We start from the raw sequence: 19,533 nt of genomic DNA, 5'->3' as shown, positions 1-19,533 counted from the left end.
GCCCTCTTGAAGCATGTGGGAACAGCAGACTGGTATAGGGATTGATTGAATATGTCCGTAAACACACCGGCCAGCTGGTCTGCGCAAGCTCTGAGGGCGCGGCTGGGGATGCCGTCTGGGCCTGCAGCCTTGCGAGGGTTAACACGTTTAAATGTTTTACTCACCTCGGCTGCAGTGAAGGAGAGTCCGCATGTTTTTGTTGCAGGCCGTGTCAGTGGCACTGTATTGTCCTCAAAGCGGGCAAAAAAGTTATTTAGTCTGCCTGGGAGCAAGACATCCTGGTCCGTGACTGGGCTGGTTTATTGTCCTGTCGAGTGGTGAATTTGTTTCCCAGTGTCTGTTGGAAAGCAGACTGAACAAGGTTTTCCGCTATGATTTTGCCTGGGCTCAGCTCTGATCTGTATCTTTTTATCCTAAAAAAAACTCTCTAGTCCTTGCTGATGACAAGCATACCCATGCAGCCATCCATGCAGCTACCACCATGCTTGAAAATATGAAGTGTGGTACTCAAGTGATGTGTTGTGTTGAATTTGCCCTAAACATAACGCTTTATATTTAGGGCATAAAGTTCCTTTTTCATTTTTTTTTTACAGTATTACTTTAGTGCCTTGATGCAAACATGTAATATTTTTAAGCAATGGATGAGTCTGCCTCAGTTTTACTTTAGTGCCATAATGCAAACAGAATGCATGTTTTGGAATAGTTTTATTCTGTACAGTCTTCCTTTTCACTCTGTCAGTCAGGTTAGTATTGTGGAGTAACTACATTGTTGTTGATCCATTCTCAGTTTTCTCCAATCAGAGCCATTAAACTCTAACTGTTTTAAAGTCACCATTGGCCTCATGGTGAAATCCGTGAGCAGTTTCCTTCTTCTCCGGCAACTGAGTTAGGAAGGACGCCTGTATCTTTGTAGTGGCTGGGTGTATTGATACAGCATCCAAAGTGTAATGAATAATTTCACCATGCTCAAAGGGATATTCAGTGTCTGTTTTTTTTTACCCATCTACCAATAGGTGCCCTTCTTTGCGAGGCATTGGAAAATCTTCCTGGTCTTTGCGGTTGAACCTGTGTTTGAAATGTTTGTATGTGTGGGGTACAGAAATTTGGTAGTCATTAAAAAAAATAATGTTTAACACTATTATTGCACACAGAGTCCATATACCTTGTTTAAGCACATGTTTACTCTTGAACTAATTTAACCACAATGTGGTTGAATACTTTTACAGCTTCTTCATTTTTAATTAATTTGTTTAAAAAAACATTGTTTGACATTGTGCTGTATTGTGTGGGCCCAAAATCCAGGTTGTAAAACAACAAAATGTAGAAAAAGTCAAGGGGTGTGAATACTTTCTGAAGTCACTACATGCATACATACAGTGGCTTCATGCATACATACAGACTGGCTGTGAATGTATTTAATTTGCCTGTTTTAATTTAATTTGCCTGTTTTAATTTAATTTGCCTCAGTCTGTTTCTCATATCTCATCATCAGACTCCTTTAAGTGTTGTTTATATTTTATTTTACCCCATGTTAAACGTGTTTCCTATCTCCCTGGTATTCCCCCCTCCCTCTAGCCATATTTCCCCCATCATGTTTACCAGCTGCCACGCCAGTACGTGGGCACTTTCCCTGTTCATGCACCTCCACCACGTCCATTCCCACTTAAAAGTGGCTTTCCCCGGGATCCGAGCAGTGGACACGTAAGTATTAGACTTAGCCAGTATGTCATAGTGCATAGATAGAAGTAGTGCATCTAGAATGGCATCTCTGGATGTATAAACATGTACATTTTAATTAGCTTCTACATGCTTGTGTGAACCTTCTGATTCAGATTGTTTAAACATCAGAACATTCTGATCGGATTCTACATTTCACACTTTTGTCATTTAGCATACGCTCTTATCCATAGCGACTTACAGTTAGTGCATTCATCTTAAGATAGCTAGGTGAGACGACAACATATCACTGTCGTGGGAAGTACATTTTTCCTCAATAAAGAAGTTATGAGCAAAGTCAGTGCTCGTAGATTCTAAGAGAGAAGTTAATTTCACAAGAAACACATCCCTCTGTTACAAAAACATGCTGCTCTTTCTTCGTCATACACCCCCCCGCCCCCACAAACACAGAAACACAATGACCTTGCTACCTCAGCATCAAACTGTCCTAAAAACCACTGAACCCTGCAGATATCAAACACATTTTTCTCATCCTCATGATGAAGACATGCCCCCTTTCTCTCGCTTCACTCTCTTTCTTTGTATTTCTGTCTCTCTCTCCACTCTTTCTTTGTATTTCTACCTCCCTCTCTCTCAATCCACTCTCTTTTTCTCTTATTTCCTGTCTTGAAGATGTCTACCTCCTTAATGTTTTTTCTCCACTACAACGATGATGTTTGTCAGCTGTATGTCTTCCTAATGTTCTCTACCCACATCCATCCCTGATGAACACCTGCTTTATGCCACTCCCATCTCACCTTTCCCTCTCTCTTTCCACCTCTCATTCTCTCTCCTCCTCTCCAAGCCGTTAAAGGTACCGTCTTTGAAAAAGAAGCAGGTACTGAAACCATCTGATTTTTGTCCCTAACTCTGGCTTTTTACTCCCTTCGCTAATGCTGCCCTCCTACTACCTAGACCGACAAACTAACCCCTTCCGAGAAGTGATCTGACCACAGTCCTAGCATGCACCTTTGGAACTCTAGCCTGGGAACCGGGAGTTACAGGCGTGCGACACTGGACGAGTAACTGTTTCAGAGCACGAGACGCTCCCATTCATGTCAATGAAACCTGGGCGTAAGCGGCGTGGCTCCGCGAGAGGCTTGTGTTGCTCGGTGTAAATTTACGCCCTGGTTCTACTTTCAAGAATTTGACATGCCTCTCACGCCCAAGAACACTTGATAAAGTGTCTCGCGTTCTTCTCATGCCTGCAAAAGCTACGCTTCCAGTGTTGCAGCTAAAAATGCACTGTTATTGCGAGGCTCTAGCTCTCTTGTTAGGATTCTAACTGATGTAGATACTGAACACTACAAGGCTGCTGACTAGTGAAATATTTGATCTGCTCATAGTGCTTCTGTCCTTAATATTGCAATACTGCTTAAGGCCTATTTTCAATGACACGTTTTGGAACCTTGTAAGATACATGTTTGATTTAGTCACTTGTACAGTCTCTATAAGCATTTCAAACATTAGCTGAAGTCCTCTCCTTACCACAAACCCTTACAAACTCCCACCTCCCCCACCTCATCAAAGTCAACATGTCCTATGAAGACAGCCCTTCTACTCAGTCAGTGGCATTGCCTGTGGTTTCATGAAGACCTGAAACTAACCCGTTTTGAATAAATAATAGTCATGCACCATTTTTTTGCTGTGTGCATTCTATCCATACTAGCATCACAGCAATCTAGCACTAGATGTGTATCACTTACCTGTAGTATTTTCTCCATTCGTCTTTGGTGGGGTGTGTGGTGTCATATCTAACTCAAAGAAATAGAATCACTAGAATGGACATCCTCATTCAAGTCAATTCAATGGTCTGAGGGGATATCCGTTATAGTGATTCTATTTCTATGGTGTAACTCTTGCGTTAGTGAGTAACCTAACAGTAGTAATACTTTACAGATAACAGGAAGTGATGTAATTTCCTCCTCACAGATAACATCCAAGGTGTACATCCATCCATCCATACTGTACCATGCGATATTCACCCTAGGATAAGGCCACTATCATCAACAACCCATTAATAGATCAGATATTTTATTTCTCTCATACTGTACCTACTAATGGTTTATGTGGCCTACGTTCTCTTCATGTTGCTCTCCCCTATACCATGCCTTTATACCTTTGCAGGTTTGAACGGAGTTTCAGCATGGAACTCTTATTTTATGTGATTCTATGTTATTCAATTTTTACCCAGACTGGCAGAGCATACTACAATAGTGAGATACATAATAACTTGAAAGGGGAGAAATTTTATTCTGAATTCTAACGTCCATCAAAATAGCTATTCACCCAGGTTTTGTCCTTCAGCTGTATCCTGTCATTGACAATGTGTTCTGGACCTGGTTGTGTGTGTCAGGGTTCTGCCTCTGTGGTGTCGGACACCCCGGCCATCCTCCTGAGCTCCATGAACACAGACGCAGTGTGTGAGCGCGTCAAACAGATCGAGGGCATCGACCAGAGCATGCTGGTCCAGTACACAGCCACCATCAAGAAGGTGAGCTTGAGAGGGAGAGAGGGAGGGAGGGAGGGAGAGAGAGGGAGAGAGAGAGGGAGAGAGAGAGGGAGAGAGAGAGGGAGAGAGAGAGAAGAGAGAGAGGAGAGAGAGGAGAGAGAGAGAGAGAGAGAGTGTATTTCTGACATCTCTCCATTGCTTCTCTCCCTCAGGCTAATGTGAACGGCAGAGTTCTGACCCAGTGCAACATCGATGAACTGAAGAATGAGATGAAAATGAACTTTGGAGACTGGCAGCTCTTCAGAGGAACGGTGAGTACTTTGGCTCTAACTTTGCTCTTACCTGTTTCTTTTTATTGTGTAGTGTATTTACCATCAGCTTTAACAGTGGACACTGCTGTTACAGTATGGTTCTTAACTCAGTACGGTGTCTACCCACTCTGCCCAAATTGCTCTTTGCTGATGAAATTTCACCTCATGTTATAAAATACATTTTTACTAAGACAAATAGTATTCATGTTCTGAATCGTTCAGTGGGGTCTTTCTCTAACAAATCATTAACATTATATCCAAAGAGTTGGATTTCATACCTAATACATCCTATGATAAGCACCGAGCTCTGTTGACATGCAGGTTTCTCGTAAACAACTTTTGTCACTTTTACATTTTGTGGTCGTTGTCTTCAAAGTTGTTTCTGCGGATCACAAAATGCAAAATTAGCATGACACGAGCTGAATTAAATGTAAAAGGCTTTGAAAATAAAAAGCTTATACAGATGTAGGATCTTAATTTGAGCCAGTTTGCTACAGAAGGAACATAATCCTGCAGCAACAGGAAATGTGAATTATTATGTGGATCATAGTTCATGTACATTTTTTGTAGGGGTTAATACATTCTTTGTTAGGGCAAATTAAGTCTGACATTTTAAAGTGGAAATTACAAACTTTAGAAGTCTTTTTAAACCTTGAGTACACTACAAGATTGCATTTCCGGCTGTGCAGGAAAATAGTCTGCAACAAAAGAGAGATCAAATTAAGATCTTGCGTCTGTAAATTCAGTGCTCCATTGACATTTCACAGCGATACGTTTGTTTTTGTGAGAAATATTTGAAAAATAACAGGAATTTCCAATTACAAATGAAAAGTATATGCTAAAATATGAAAATATTACATGTCATGTTTCAAAATCAATATACATCTTACCTCTATTATTGTTTAAAATTCAATAAAAAAGATAACGAGTTCAACAGGAAAGTGAGCCTGTCAGATAGCCTGTATAGCCTTAATTCTTGCACAGAATCCAGCCTAGCTGACATGATGCAATTTTCCAGATTTTTGACCACACTTATTTGCTGGCCTCCATTGATTCAGTCACCATAATTCTGGCCTATTCCTCAAGGGTAAAAACTCCATTAACGTTTTAACAGATTACTATAGACACATGAGGTTTGGTTTTCTTAAAGGGTTATAATTTTAGCCATTGGTCAAAATATGTGTTTTTGATTGGACACCCTAAACCCAGTCATCTGTGGTCCTCCTCCTACATCTTCTTTTTCTAGGTGTTGGAGATGCGTCACGTGGAGAGCCAGGTGCTTCATGAGGAGGCTCCCAGCGAGATGGGCAGCAGTGTGGCGGGACACGGGGAACCAAGGCGCAAGGTCGCCCCGCCCCAAGCTGGCGCCGCCAACCTCGACGCCAACTCACCAATGTACAGCTTCAACCTGAGCTTTGAGGAGCTAAGCAACGTGGGACTGGATGAGCCTCCCAGGAACAGCAACAACACATGGATGGTGAGTGACTGGTGGTATTTTCCATTGTAGAGAGGTCTATAATTGCATCATTATATGACATTGACAGAAAGACTGGTATTGAATAACTATATGTACAGAACCATAATTTAAGTCGTTGCCCTGTATGAAAACCAAATGATAGCCGATTTGCCTTCATGTACACTACCGGTCAAAAGTTTTAGAACTCCTACTCATCATGGGTTTTTCTTTGTTTTTACTATTTTCTACATTGTAGAATAATAGTGAAGACATCGGAACTATGACATGACACATATGTGTAATCATGTAATAACCAAATAAGTGTTAAACAAATCAAAATATATTTGAGATTCTTCAAATAGCCACCCTTTGCCTTGTTTACAGCTTTGCACACTCTTGGCATTCTCTCAACCAGCTTCACCTGGAATGCTTTTCCAACAGTCTTGAAGGAGTTCTCACATATGCTGAGCACATTTTGGCTGCTTTTCCTTCACTATGCAGTCCGACTCATCCCAAACCATCTCAATTTGGTGGAGGCCAGGTCATCTGGTGCAGCACTCCATCACTCTCCTTCTTGGTCGAATAGCCCTTACACAGCTTGGAGTTGTGTTGGGTCATTGTCCTGTTGAAAATCAAATGTCCCACTAAGCCCAAACCAGATGGGATGGATGGCGTATCACTGCAGAATGCTGTGGTAGCCGTGCTGGTTAAATGTGCCTAGAATTCTAAATAAATCACAGACAGTGTCACCAGCAAAGCACTGTCACACCATAACACCTCATCCTCCATGCTTTACGGTGGGAAATACACATGCGGAGACCATCTGTTCACCCACACCGCGTCTCACAAAGACACGGTGGTTGGAACCAAAAATCTCAAATTTGGACCAAAGGACAAATTTCCACCAGTCTAATGTCCATTGCTCGTGTTTCTTGGCCCAAGAAAGGCCTTATCTTATTATTAGTGTCCTTTAGTAGTGGTTTCTTTTCAGCAATTCGATCATGAAGGCCTGATTCACGCAGTCTCCTCTGAACAGTTGATGTTGAGATATGTCTGTTGCTTTAACGTTGTAAAGCATTTGGACTGCAATTTCTGAGGCTGGTAACTCTAATGAACTTATCCTCTGCAGCAGAGGTAACTCTGGGTCTTCCATTCCTTTGGCGGTCATCACGAGGGCCAGTTTCATTATAGCGCTTGATGGTTTTTGCGACTGCACTTGAAGAAACTTTCAAAGTTATTGAAATTTTCCATATTGACTGACCTTCATGTCTTAAAGTAATGATGGACTGTTGTTTCTCTTTGCTTATTTGAGCTGTTCTTACCATAATATGGACTTGGTCTTTTACCAAATAGGGCTATCTTCTGTATACCCGCACTACCTTTTGACACATCACAACTGATTGGCTCAAATACATTAAGAAGGAAAGAAATTCCACAAATTAACTTTTAAGAAGGCACACCTGTTAATTGAAATGCATTCCAGGTGACTACCTCATGATGCTGGTTGAGATAATGCCAAGAGTGTGCAAAGCTGTCATCAAGGCAAAGGGTGGCTATTTGAAGAATCTCAAATATAAAATATATTTAGATTTTCTAACACTTATTTGGTTACTACATGATTCCATATATGTTATTTCATAGCTTTGATCTCTACAATGTAGAAAATACTAAAAATAAAGAAAAACCCTTGAATGAGTTGGTGTTATAAAACTTTTGAACAGTGGTGTATACTTAGACCACAGATCTAGGCCCTCCTCAGTCTTTCAATGTCTTACTCTATTAAATGTAATGTTTCATAACCTCTCCTCTCCCCAGGCCCCTACCCACCGCACCCCCAGCATGTCCAGCCTCAACTCCCCGGAGTCATCCAACGACATCGTCAAGCTGACGGAAAAGCAGCAATCCGAGTACCGCAACGCCTATCAGGAGTACATCGCCCAGATGGCCACGCTGGAGGTGGGCGGAGGCGGGGGAGAGAAGCCCGTCCAGCCCCACCCCAACCAGTTCATGACCTCCTCCAGCTCCGAAGATAAGACCAAGGACAAGGCTACCGCCAAGAGGAGCACCGCCAAGCCCCCCGCTTTAGACGCCCCAGACTTCACCAACGCTGAAGCCCCCCTGGACCCCATCACAGAGGAAGATGAGAAGCAGGACCCCCATGGCTCCTCCAAAACCCTGCTGGGCCGCAAGGCCTCCGGACCCAACGACAGGGGGAGCGGCCTGTTTCTGGGAGCCGCCGATCTCAAGTTGAAGACCACCGGCGGGCTGCGTTACCAGAAGCTGACCAGCGATGACGAGGATTCAGAGAACTCCGACACTCCTCTCCTGGGCGACGGGAAGAAGCTCGGTGAAACCAAAGCATCCTCCTGCAGCAGCTCCCTGGCCCTGGCTAAGGGGAAAGAATATGTCTCCGATGCCATGCTGGATAAGAAGGATTCGTCGGACTCTGGCATGCGGTCCAATGAGAGCTCCCCCAACCACTCTCTGCAGGACGAGGAGGCCGACCTTTCCCAGCTGGAAAGGGCCAACCTCATCGACCTGGACCAAGAGGAGAGCCAGAGCCTGGCAGCCAGGAAGATGGGTCTGCCCAGCAGCCTGAGTGGCCTCCAGGACCCAGCCGTGGCCCGCATGTCCATCTGCTCCGAGGACCAGTGCAGCCTGCTGGCCAGCAGCCCCGAAGAGAGCTGGCCCTCGTCCAAGAGCTACAACCTGAACCGCACGCCCAGCAACACCACACTCAACAACAACACCAACGCCCAGCAGCAGCGTTGCCCAGGGCAGTGTGCTCCGGTAGGGTCGACCGACACTACCTGCTCCACTCCTACCTCCTCCTCCACCAGCGAGATCATCGTCTCCCCGGGTTCTGGCACCACCAAGTCCGGGCCGCAGAACGAGAACGTGCGCGTGGTGCACCTGAAGCGGGGGCTGAACCCCGGGGATCCCCCAGAGATCACCAGCGTGTCCTCCGACACCGTCACATTCGGAGAGGAGCGCGAGAGCATCCTGTGAGCCTCCCCGCCCACGCCGTACCCAGGAGGGAGACCCCTGGAGAGCACTCAGTCAGTAGATCTTTGGTGTGGTAGTCTGAACAACGCATGAGTAGCAAGGTACCGTAGCTAGCTAAATGGGTAGATAAATGAAGATTTTAGGGCTATATGTTCCTAGTTGTGTACTATGTAGATAGCATCGTTAAACCGGCCTGATTTTGCGTGCTCACATTCTGTTTTACTTCAGTGAAATAAAAGGCACAACTGTCTGTCTGGTTTCACGAGGCTACTATGTACTGTAGAGGCAGCGTACTGATGTTGTATTGTGTATTTTTATCATCTGAAGTGAAGTGACCCATACTAACTATCTTGGTAGTTAGTTGTCAATTATACTGTAAGTAACTATCTGTGAATTCTCCTGCACTAGAGCAAACATTTTAAGCTTGAGTGCCAGTCTGTTTGTGCTATCAGGCCAACTTCTTGTCACTCATTGTCATGCCAAGGGATTTGACAATGAGCAATGGAGTTGGCAAGAGCACAAATCTATCCGGGACCACTCTAGGAGCATGTGCCAACAGTATTATTCTTAGCTGCTGCTCCCTGTGTGTGTCAACTAGTGATGTATGGAGCTTGTGGGTTCTGTACAATAGAAGATCGATGAAGAATAAATGCAAATGAACACGTGAGCCAATTGAACAAAAGTGTGTGTAGGATCTGTCTTTGCTGTGTCTCAGCAAATGTCATGGAGGAGACTCAACTGAGCTGTTCTGCAGTGTTGCTATAGCCACAGGACTTTTAACTATGTTTGCATCCAAAATGGCACCCTATTCCCTATAAAGTGCACCACATTTGACCAGCGCTATGGGGCCCTTCTTACAACACTAACAAACTTTTGAGGATAAAAGGGAGGGGACGTTGACACTAATAATAGACAAGTGTTTTAAGAAAAAATGTAGAACGAGAAAGAAGTATGTTCAGAAAAGTTATTGCTCTCCAGAAAAATTCAGTTGCATTCTCCATGTGATAAATTGGGACTGTGTGTACGCTTCTTTGTAAATGAACAGTGGTTGTAAAATCATTTTGGTTTATTAAATGTCATGGTCTGTCTCGTCCCGTAACACTAGTACTATGTATCCAATGCCATTGAAATGTACATCTGATAAGCAGATGGCATCGGATTCACAAATCTGGCTACAGATTATGACCCGTGCCATGCATATGCAAATTAGTTTGACGTCTGTGCAAGTGTCAGAGTGCCCTCCTACGTGTAGCATGCACTGTGATGTTCTATGGTGTATTTTACCCAGTCTGGTGACCGTGTCGGAGAAAAAAATAAGAAAATAGGGGATTCGATCTATAAAGGAAAATAAGTGAATTTTGCCAGCAGACATGAATCGGATTGTAAAAAATAAAATCTGGATGTTGGCTGTATACAGAGTCTGACCTCGTTTGTTCCCACGTAGGCATGTTGGAAATGATATGTATGGACCAGTATGTTCTCATATAGCAGTTTCTTCTTAACGTCCACCAGCAGGAGGCGTGCTCCACCCATGCAAAAATAGTAGTAAGCATCTTAATATGTAATAATATAATATGCAATTTTATCGAAAGTAACTTACAGTCATGGGGCATAAGTTATTAATGTATGAATGGTCCTGGGAATCAAACCCACTTCCCTGGCATTGAAAGCATCATGCTCTACCAACTGAGCTACAGAGAACCACCAGTGACTAGATGGGCACCAGCCCATCATCCTGGATAACTGGATATGATTAGTAACTGCAATACATTGAGACTTGTTATGTGGTCTGCCTAATGATAGTCTGAATCTTTCAGATACATTTAATAGCAAGTTCAATGGAATGCAGTTCCACCATCCTTCGATGTAAGAGAAGGTCCAGTGACAATGTTGAAAATTGTCAGTTGTTGGAAATCTGTATATTTACACCACTTACAAAGTTCCAATATAATCCCTCATAAAACATAATATGGATATTAACATAATTGTACAGTATAAGGAATCTAATTTATTATTGTATAAAAGTGCAATTTACAACGTTCCTCATTATATTCTCTGCAACCAATCTGATACTATACAGGCATGATTTTTGTCTTAACATTTATATACAGTGAGTGTCCATTAGTCCGTCTGTAAGAAACAGCAAACATTTAGAGAGTTCTCCTGTGTTTCATGCGCCACCTGCCCAGGAAAAGGCAGAATCCTGTCGTCGAAAGATATCTCGTTTCAATACTATCTTTTCAGTCAGTTATTCTGTCCTTGTGTTTCCATTGTCGGTGAGATATCATTCTTCCGTTGAAAGAAAAAAATAAAAGGCCAGTAGATAAATAAAAACTATAAAACACATACTTGTATCTCCTTTTAGGAAAAAATATAAACTTAAGTCAAGAGGAAATCCAGCCAGCCAGTGGAGGTGAACATGGGGTCCTGTTTAAAACACACCTGTAATAGACTGGGAAGAGAAAAGAGGGTCACATTTAGAGAGAAGCCAGGCTAAAGGACAGACAGGGAACTGGACAGTCAGACTGGCGCCTGAGAGGAAGCCACAGTTCTTTTTCTACTTTAACCAAACACTGAAATACTGGTGGAAGTCTGGCCCAAATGGCACCCTTTTCCCTATGTAGCACACTACTTTTAAACAGGGCCCATAGGGCACTACTTAAGGAAATAGGGTGCCATTTGGGACGCACGGGCTGAAATACTGGGCAATCCCTGAGCACCAGATGGAGGCGTCGACACAGTCGGAGGAATAAGTAACATCCTGACAACCTCTAAGTACAACGTGGGAATAGATCTACACTTGCTATAATGATGCTGGCTGGCGCCTGCTTTTACTTACAGACAATTATCTACAGACCAGTAGTTTTCAGAACCCACACAACCACAGACTGGAGTAGCCATCCAGTCTATTATGTAGCCAGAGCCTATGATATCATGATACAGGTAGGTTAATCAGTGGTGTCAAATGTCAGTCAAGTCAACAATATAACAGTCCATGGACTACCCTTTTCAAAGTGTAACTGATGCCAAGTCTCTATGTTCTTAAAGTTTTGACCCATTTGAACGCACCTTTTCTTTTACCTCTCAACAAAATTACTTTTCCAAATGGAAATGGATGCAATAATGGCAGTATTAAAGGAAATACTTACCCAGTCAGAGGGAGAGTTTAGCTGTCATCAGTCTCTGTCTCTTTGGGGAGCTGGTCATTTGACTGTGAAAACACACAAGACAACCACTGTTCAATATCACTGTTTACAGATCGAGGCTACTGGCATCGCTGAGTTAGAACAGTGGCTGTGGTCTAGTTTCTATTAGGTTTCTATTCATTCACCACCAAGCTGTAACTTGTACAATAGCCAACAGTGGCACTTGAGGTTAAAAAAGATTTAGTACATTTTTACAGATTTATGTGAAGCAGAATATAAGGCTGCTTTGGAAAGAATCTAATAAATATTTGAATATAAGCCTGTAAGCCTTTAACCAAAGTAAGCATATATAACATATTACATAGGCTACATGAATAATGTACATGTCATAGGAGTTAGGCTACATCAAATTAAAGGAACTCCAATTGAACAAGCTCGTTTCTGTGTAGCCTACTATGTTTATGTTAGGCTATTTATTTTTCTGAACCACTCCAAAACAGAAGTTCCCTCATTGGAACAAAAAATGAAGTTATTCTATGTTATTCGTATTTTTACCTGAAAGGTGAGGAGACTGATGTCGGAGTTGATGGTTGCTAAGGGGTTCCTGGGTGATGCTGGCTGTCCCGGTCGCTGCTGCTGATGTTGGCAGCTGGAGATGATTGAGCTAGAGTCCAGTGCAATCTGAAGGTCTAATATATAGTCTATAACATGCTGCAATATCTCAATTTTACTAACGTTCTTGTTCTGCGGGAGGCTGGGCACGAGTTCTTTCAGCTTGGTGTAGCAGTCGTTCATATTGTACATCAGACTCAGAGGATCATCCATCGGGCTTTTGCTCCGGGCGATGCCGAGGGCATGTTCCGACGAGTTGGTGATGTTGTTTCTCATAGACCGCACAGGACTTATTGCTTTCATGATGACAGTTCTGTGCGATAAGATATTACGCATGAAAGAAACAGATATCCCTGCCCAGACGTCGCTAAATACAATCAGTGCAGTGCGCACGCTGTCAAGTCTTTTTATAAGCCTTGTGGACGGGGCTGGTCGCGCATCAGGTCGAAGATTGCTCGTAGATTGGCTTCCTGGAAGTGTCAATCACTTGTCCAAAGCAATGGAATTGGTTCAAATGGAGCTCATATTTCCACCCCGCCCATATTTTCCGCATTCTTGAGCAAGTTATGTGAAGGCGCGCAACTGAAGTGATGTTCTTCTCTGTTCATGTGAGTTTATTTTGAAGTCATCTATGTCCGTAGGCTACTTCTGACTGTGGGCCTATAGGTGATCTAAAGGCACATCAGTGTGCCAAATGTAGACTACCTCCTAATTACGCAGACCCGATTAGGTTACTCACCAGAGATGTTCACCCCAACAACCATGTATTAGCCTACAGTTCCACGTTCCAGCTATTGATAGCCTATATTGGCCTTTTTTTTCCATAGAGGGAAATTGCACATTATTTCGTTTCGTGACCCTAGCTCATCTGGAGTGAGTTAACTTCACCATGCGTTAAAGCTGTGCGCAGTCTCCCCATTTCTTACCCACTGGACCAAGTTGAACCCAATCTCATGATTGCTTGGCAACACAGAGCTCAACGCACTCACACTGCAGTAGCTGTAGCGAGTTGCCTGGCTTCGCCGCAAGCTCCCACTTCTACCGACTGCCTGGCGCCAGCGCTGTGACGGCATCCCATTCACAGCAGCACTTGAAGCCAGGCAGGCGCCGCTCTGGCGGCTGCTATGACGACGGGAGCTGTCAGTCAGCGCGCGGGCTCTCAGCTGACTTGAGATGGAGCTCTCACAGTGCCTGGAGTGCCCGGAGCCACACACCTGCACTGGTGGTTTGAGTTTCTCAACACAACTGAACTACTGTTTTCTATCTGTTTACTGTCTTAATTCACTAGCTGTACTAGATGCCAAGGGCTTGTTGTGAGAAAATAGTACAGCGTCCCAACTGGCACCCTATTTCCAACACAGTGCACTTCTTTTGATCAGATCCCTAATGGCACTGGTCAGAAGTGGTGCACTATAGGGAATAGGCTGCCTTTTGGGATAGAGCTGATATCTCATGCGGTCCAGTAGCGGCAGTGTAGCCTAGTGGAGCGTTGGACTAGTAACCGAAAGGTTGTGAGTTCAAACCCCCGAGCTGACAAGGTACAAATCTGTCGTTCTGCCCCTGAACAGGCAGTTAACCCACTGTTCCCAGGCCGTCATTGAAAATAAGAATGTGTTCTTAACTGACTTGCCTGGTTAAATAAAGGTTAAATATTTTTTTTTTTTAAGTTTTCAGCTACAGGTTTATGTGCTACTTAAACGCCCTACAACAAAGCTTTCTTAGTGTCCAACAAGCATTCTGTGCCCTTAACCTTGTTCTGAACACCCTCAAAACAAAGGTTGTGTGGTTTGGTAAGAAGAATGCCCCTCTCCCCACAGGTGTGATTACATCCTCTGAGGCTTTAGCGCTTGAGGTAGTCACCTCATACAAGTACTTGGGAGTATGGCTAGATGGTACACTGTCCTTCTCTCAGCACATATCAAAGCTGCAGGCTAAAGTTAAATCTAGGCTTGGTTTCCTCTATCGTAATCGCTCCTCTTTCACCCCAGCTGCAAAACTAACCCTGATTCAGATGACCATCCTACCCATGCTAGATTACGGAGACGTAATTTATAGATCCGCAGGTAAGGGTGCTCTCTAGCGGCTAGATGTTCTTTACCATTCGGCCATCAGATTTGCCACCAAAGCTCATTATAGGACACATCACTGCACTCTATACTCCTCTGTAAACTGATCATCTCTGTATAACCGTCGCAAGACCCACTGGTTGATGCTTATTTATAAAACCCTCTTAGGCTCACTTCCCCTATCTGAGATATCTACTGCAGCCCTCATCCTCCACATACAACACCCGTTCTGCCAGTCACATTCTGTTAAAGGTCAGTTTTATCTCAATCTCTTAATTCAAAGACTCAGTCATGGACACTTACTGACAGTTGTGGCTGCTTTGTGTGATGTATTGTTGTCTCTACCTTCTTGCCCTTTGTGCTGTTGTCTGTGCCAAATAATGTTTGTTCCATGTTTTGTGCTGCTACCATGTTGTGCTGCTACCATGTTGTGTTGCTCACCATGCTGTGTTGTCATGTGTTGCTGCCATGCTACGTTGTTGTCTTTAGGTCTCTCTTTATGTAGTGTTGTGTTGTCTCTCTTGTCATGATTGTGTGTTTTGTCCTATATTTTATTTGATTTATTTCTACTTTTAATCCCAGCACCCGTCCCCGCAGGAGGCCTTTTGCCTTTGGTAGGCTGTCATTGTAAATAAGAATTTGTTCTTAACTGACTTGCCTAGTTAAAAAAAGTTTAAAAAAATAAAATACTGTATAAATCTGTGTCAAAGTAATTTATGTACTTTTCAGGAGTATTTAAGACAATGGAAAATGGACATTCAAAATAGAGATAAACAGTGTAAAACACAGTCATTGATCAGCAACGGTTAAGATCAATAAGAAAATGGGTCACTGACTCCAAGCATTCTGTACTTCTGGTCAGAAGTATAGTACTATACAGGAATAGAGTGCCATTTGAGATGTACAGAACCCTCATTATGCATTTTCCATGGTCACTCTTCTCTTCCCAAGTTGCTGGATACAGTAGCAGGTACGCACATTCCCTGTTTCAAATTGATGATGCAAACAGCCTGCACAAATAAACCGTAGACTCTTAATAAGGTAAGGGGGAAAAGAGCACATTGATGTTTACATGATATTCAACTGGGGAGGAAGAAGACCTGGAGTAGTTGTGAAAATATTACGGCTTTCCAGCATTCATAAGAGAGTGAATGTGTTCATTTTGTCATATTTACTGAAAGTTTCACTTTGTGGTATTTTCCTCCCGCTCGTCAATGTTGCACATTATCCAACAGGGGCAGTATTACAGGGTTTATGTTTTGTCATAGATTATTTTCTTTGGACAAAATGCTTGTTGAAGCTGGGACAGCATTTAAATCGCATCTCAGAGCAACTGTTACTCATCCATCAGAATAACACCTTATAGGAAATTGGGTGCCATTTGGGATGCACACTGTCACAATGGTAAGGGCTTTTGGCTGCAACCATTTGAGTACTTGTTCTCAGCACTTCCTTTTCTGGGCCCCTTTTCAAACTTACCGAGAATGTAGCAGTTCTTTTGAGGACATGTTTTATAAGAAGGGGGGTTAAGTGGCCAAAGTGAAATTTTGATGTTTAGAATTTTTTTTTACATTTTCCGTCATTGGATATCAATATAATTATGGTGAGCTATTCCTCACAATGCCACTGGCTGTCTGCATCTCTCTTCTTACACACAGCCTTGACCAGGGTGGAGCCCTTTACATTCGCATTGTTCCTCTGTCCCTGGAAGTCAATCATTATCCGATACCCCTTAGGTAGACGTTCCTGATGAGAGGCCAGGTGATGGGTACCCTTTCCTGAGACTTGAAGATTTGCATTAGCTCCCTGAGCTTATATCTAGGCTTTAGCTAAAGCTAAAGAAGTCTCGTTCTATTCATTCTATTTCTATGCATTTAATTGTATCCGATAGGTGAAATCCGGATGATAACTTCTGAAAAACTGGGCCCAGGAGACCCGAATTCGATCCCAGTTGGTCTCACAAGAACGGCTCAGTACAGACTCAATACAGTCTGTAGTCCTCATGGGTACAATCTGATCAGGGTAGACAATATTGGCATCCCAAATAGCAACCTATTCCCTATGTAGGGCACTACATAGGGAATAGGGTACCATTTTGGATGCACTGAATCTGACCTATTTTGTTATCTTGGTTACATTAATTTTGTCTTGTACAATGTATCTGTAATCGGTGCTTTCAAATCAAATGTTATTTGTCACATGCGCCGAATACAACAGGTGTAGACAGAGTAAAATGCTTACTTACAAGCCCAACAATGTAGTTTTAAGAAAAATGCCCCCCCAAAATAAAAGTAACAAATAATTAAAGAGTTGCAGTAAAATAACAATATCGAGGCTATATACAGGGGATACCGGTACAGAGTCAGTGTGCGGGGGGTCACTGGTTAGTCGAGGTAATTCAGGTAATATGTACATGTAGGTAGAGTTATTAACATGACTATGCATAGTTAATAACAGAGAGTAGCAGCAGCATAAAAGAGCAATGTAAATAGTCTGGATAGCCATTTGATTACATATTCAGGAGTCTTATGGCTTGGGGGTGGAAGCTGTTTAGAAGCCTCTTGGACCTAGACTTGGCACTCCTGTACCGCTTACCGTGACTTGAGAGGGTGATCACACAGTCGTCCGTTTGTCAGCAGCTATCAGTTCACTCCTGTTGGTTCAATGCGTTCACGCAATCATGTCAGGATTTGTCCTAGGGAGAACTTTCAGGACTTGCACTTTCAAGGGATCCACTTTTATATGACGATTAAGTCTTCTTATTGCTCACAGTGCGGCTTTCTCTCTCTGTGTCTCTCGCTCTCTTTCTCTCTCTCTCTCGCGCTCTGTCTCTCACTCAATTAAATTAAATTGAAGGGCTTTATTGACATGGGACACATGTTAACATTGCCAAAGTAAGTGAAGTAAATAATTAACAAAAGTGAAATAAACAATACAAATGTACAGTAAACATTACACTCACAGAAGTTCCAAAAGAATAAAGAAATTTCAAATGTCATATTATGTATATATACAGTGCTGTAACAATGTGCAAATAGTTAAAGTACAAAAGGGAAAATAAATAAATATTCGTATTTTTATTTGACCTTTATTTACCTTGGCAAGTCAGTTAAGAACAAATTCTTATTTGATGGCCAAAAACATAAATATGGGTTGTATTTACAATGGTGTTTGTTCTTCACTGGTTGCCCTTTTTTATGGCAACAGGTCACAAATCTTGCTGCTGTGATGGCACACTGTTGTATTTCACTCAGTAGATATGGGAGTTTATCAAAATTGGGTTTGTATTCGAATTCTTTGTGGATCTGTTTAATCTGAGGGATATATGTGTCTCTAAGATGGTCATATATTTGGCAGGTTAGGAAGTGCAGCTCAGTTTCCACGTCATTTTGTGGGAAGTATGCACATAGCCTGTCTTCTCTTGAGAGCCAGGTCTGTCTACGCTTGGGTCAGGTATTCTGCCACTGTGTACTCTCTGTTATGGGCCAAATAGCATTCTAGTTTTTTTGTTAATTCTTTCCAATGTGTCAAGTAATTATGTTTTTGTTTTCTCATGATTTGGTTGGGTCTAATTGTGTTGCTGCCCTGGGGGAGGGGTCTGTTTGTGTTTGTGAAGAGAGCCCCAGGACCAGCTTGCTTAGGGGACTCTTCTTCAGATTCATCTCTCTGTAGGTGATGGCTTTGTTATGGAAGGTTTGTGAATCGCTTACTTTTAGATGGCTCTGTAACGGCTGTTTGAAGAAGGTATGGACCAAGGTGCAGCGTGGTACGTGTTCATGATTTTTATTAACTGAACACTGAAATAACAAAAATAACAAGGAGAACGAACGAAACTGAAACAGTTCTGTCTGGTGCAGACACAAAAACAGAAAACATAGAACACAAAACATAGAATGCCCACCCCAACTCACGCCCTGACCAAACCAAAATAGAGACATAAGAAGGATCTCTAAGGTCAGGGCGTGACAAGCTCTTTTCTGAATTTTGATAATTAGCAGGTAGTGGCCTAATTCTGCTCTACATGCATTATTTGGTGTTTTACGTTGTACATGAAGGATTTTTGGTGTTTGTCCCATTTTGTGAATTCTTGGTTTGTGAGCAGACCCCAGACCTCACAACCATAAAGGGCAATGGTTTCTATAACTGATTCAAGTATTTTTTGCCAGATCCTAATTGGTATGTCTAATTCTATGTTCCTTTTGATGGCATAGAAGGCCCTTCTTGCCTTGTCTCTCAGCTCGTTCACAGCTTTGTGGAAGTTACCTGTGGCGCTGATGTTTAGGCCGAGGTATGTATAGTTTGTGTGCTCTAGGGTAAGTGTCTAGATGGAATTTGTATTTGTGGTCCTTGGCAACTGGACCTTTTTCGGGAACACCATTATTTTTGTCTTACTGAGATTTAGTGTCAAGGCCCAGGTCTGACAGAATCTGTGCAGAAGATCTAGGTGCTGCTGTAGGCCCTCCTTAGTTGGTGACAGAAGCACCAGATCATCAGCAAACAATAGACATTTGACTTCAGATTCTAGTAGGGTGAGGCCGGGTGCTGCAGACTGTTCTAGTGCCCTTGCCAATTTGTTGATATATATGTTGAAGAGGGTGCTTCACCCCATGACCCTCTGGAAATAAATGTGTTTTTTTCCAATTTTAACCTCACACTTGTTGTTTGTGTACATGGATTTTATCATGTCGTATGTTTTTCCCCCAACACCCCTTTCCATCAATTTGTATAGCAGACCCTCATGCCAAATTGAGTCAAAGGCTTTTTTGAA

At 42.8% G+C, this 19,533-nt stretch overlaps 2 protein-coding genes across 6 annotated transcripts in view; one reads left to right on the top strand and one right to left on the bottom strand.

The window, feature by feature from the left end:
- The window catches only part of kidins220b (kinase D-interacting substrate 220b), a 44,234-nt gene extending 33,881 nt beyond the window's left edge, over positions 1–10,353 (top strand). For 2 of the 5 annotated variants that reach the window (XM_035774392.2, XM_035774393.1), the window contains exons 26-31: positions 1,576–1,701; positions 2,522–2,554; positions 4,073–4,210; positions 4,381–4,479; positions 5,726–5,956; positions 7,751–10,353. In XM_035774392.2, the coding sequence (XP_035630285.1) occupies positions 1,576–1,701; positions 2,522–2,554; positions 4,073–4,210; positions 4,381–4,479; positions 5,726–5,956; positions 7,751–8,944 (1,821 nt within the window). In that variant the 3' untranslated portion in view covers positions 8,945–10,353. The remainder of the gene's footprint in view (positions 1–1,575; positions 1,702–2,521; positions 2,555–4,072; positions 4,211–4,380; positions 4,480–5,725; positions 5,957–7,750) is intronic. The other 3 variants (XM_035774396.2, XM_035774395.1, XM_035774394.1) reach the window with 2 other exon arrangements.
- A 142-nt stretch (positions 10,354–10,495) lies between these two features.
- On the bottom strand, positions 10,496–13,092 carry id2b (inhibitor of DNA binding 2b). The gene is made up of 3 exons (XM_035774397.2): positions 12,643–13,092; positions 12,091–12,152; positions 10,496–11,393 (listed from the first exon to the last, which is right to left on the bottom strand). The coding sequence occupies exons 1-2, from the start codon at positions 13,033–13,035 to the stop codon at positions 12,108–12,110; spliced, it is 438 nt and encodes a 145-aa protein (XP_035630290.1). The 5' UTR covers positions 13,036–13,092; the 3' UTR covers positions 10,496–11,393; positions 12,091–12,107.
- Between the last annotated feature and the right edge of the window lie 6,441 nt (positions 13,093–19,533).

The sequence above is a fragment of the Oncorhynchus keta genome, chromosome 8 (assembly GCF_023373465.1).
Source record: "Oncorhynchus keta strain PuntledgeMale-10-30-2019 chromosome 8, Oket_V2, whole genome shotgun sequence".
Taxonomy (NCBI): domain Eukaryota; kingdom Metazoa; phylum Chordata; class Actinopteri; order Salmoniformes; family Salmonidae; genus Oncorhynchus; species Oncorhynchus keta.
The sequence above is the reverse complement of the archived record's forward strand: the minus strand, read 5'-3'. Positions and strand labels throughout refer to the sequence as shown.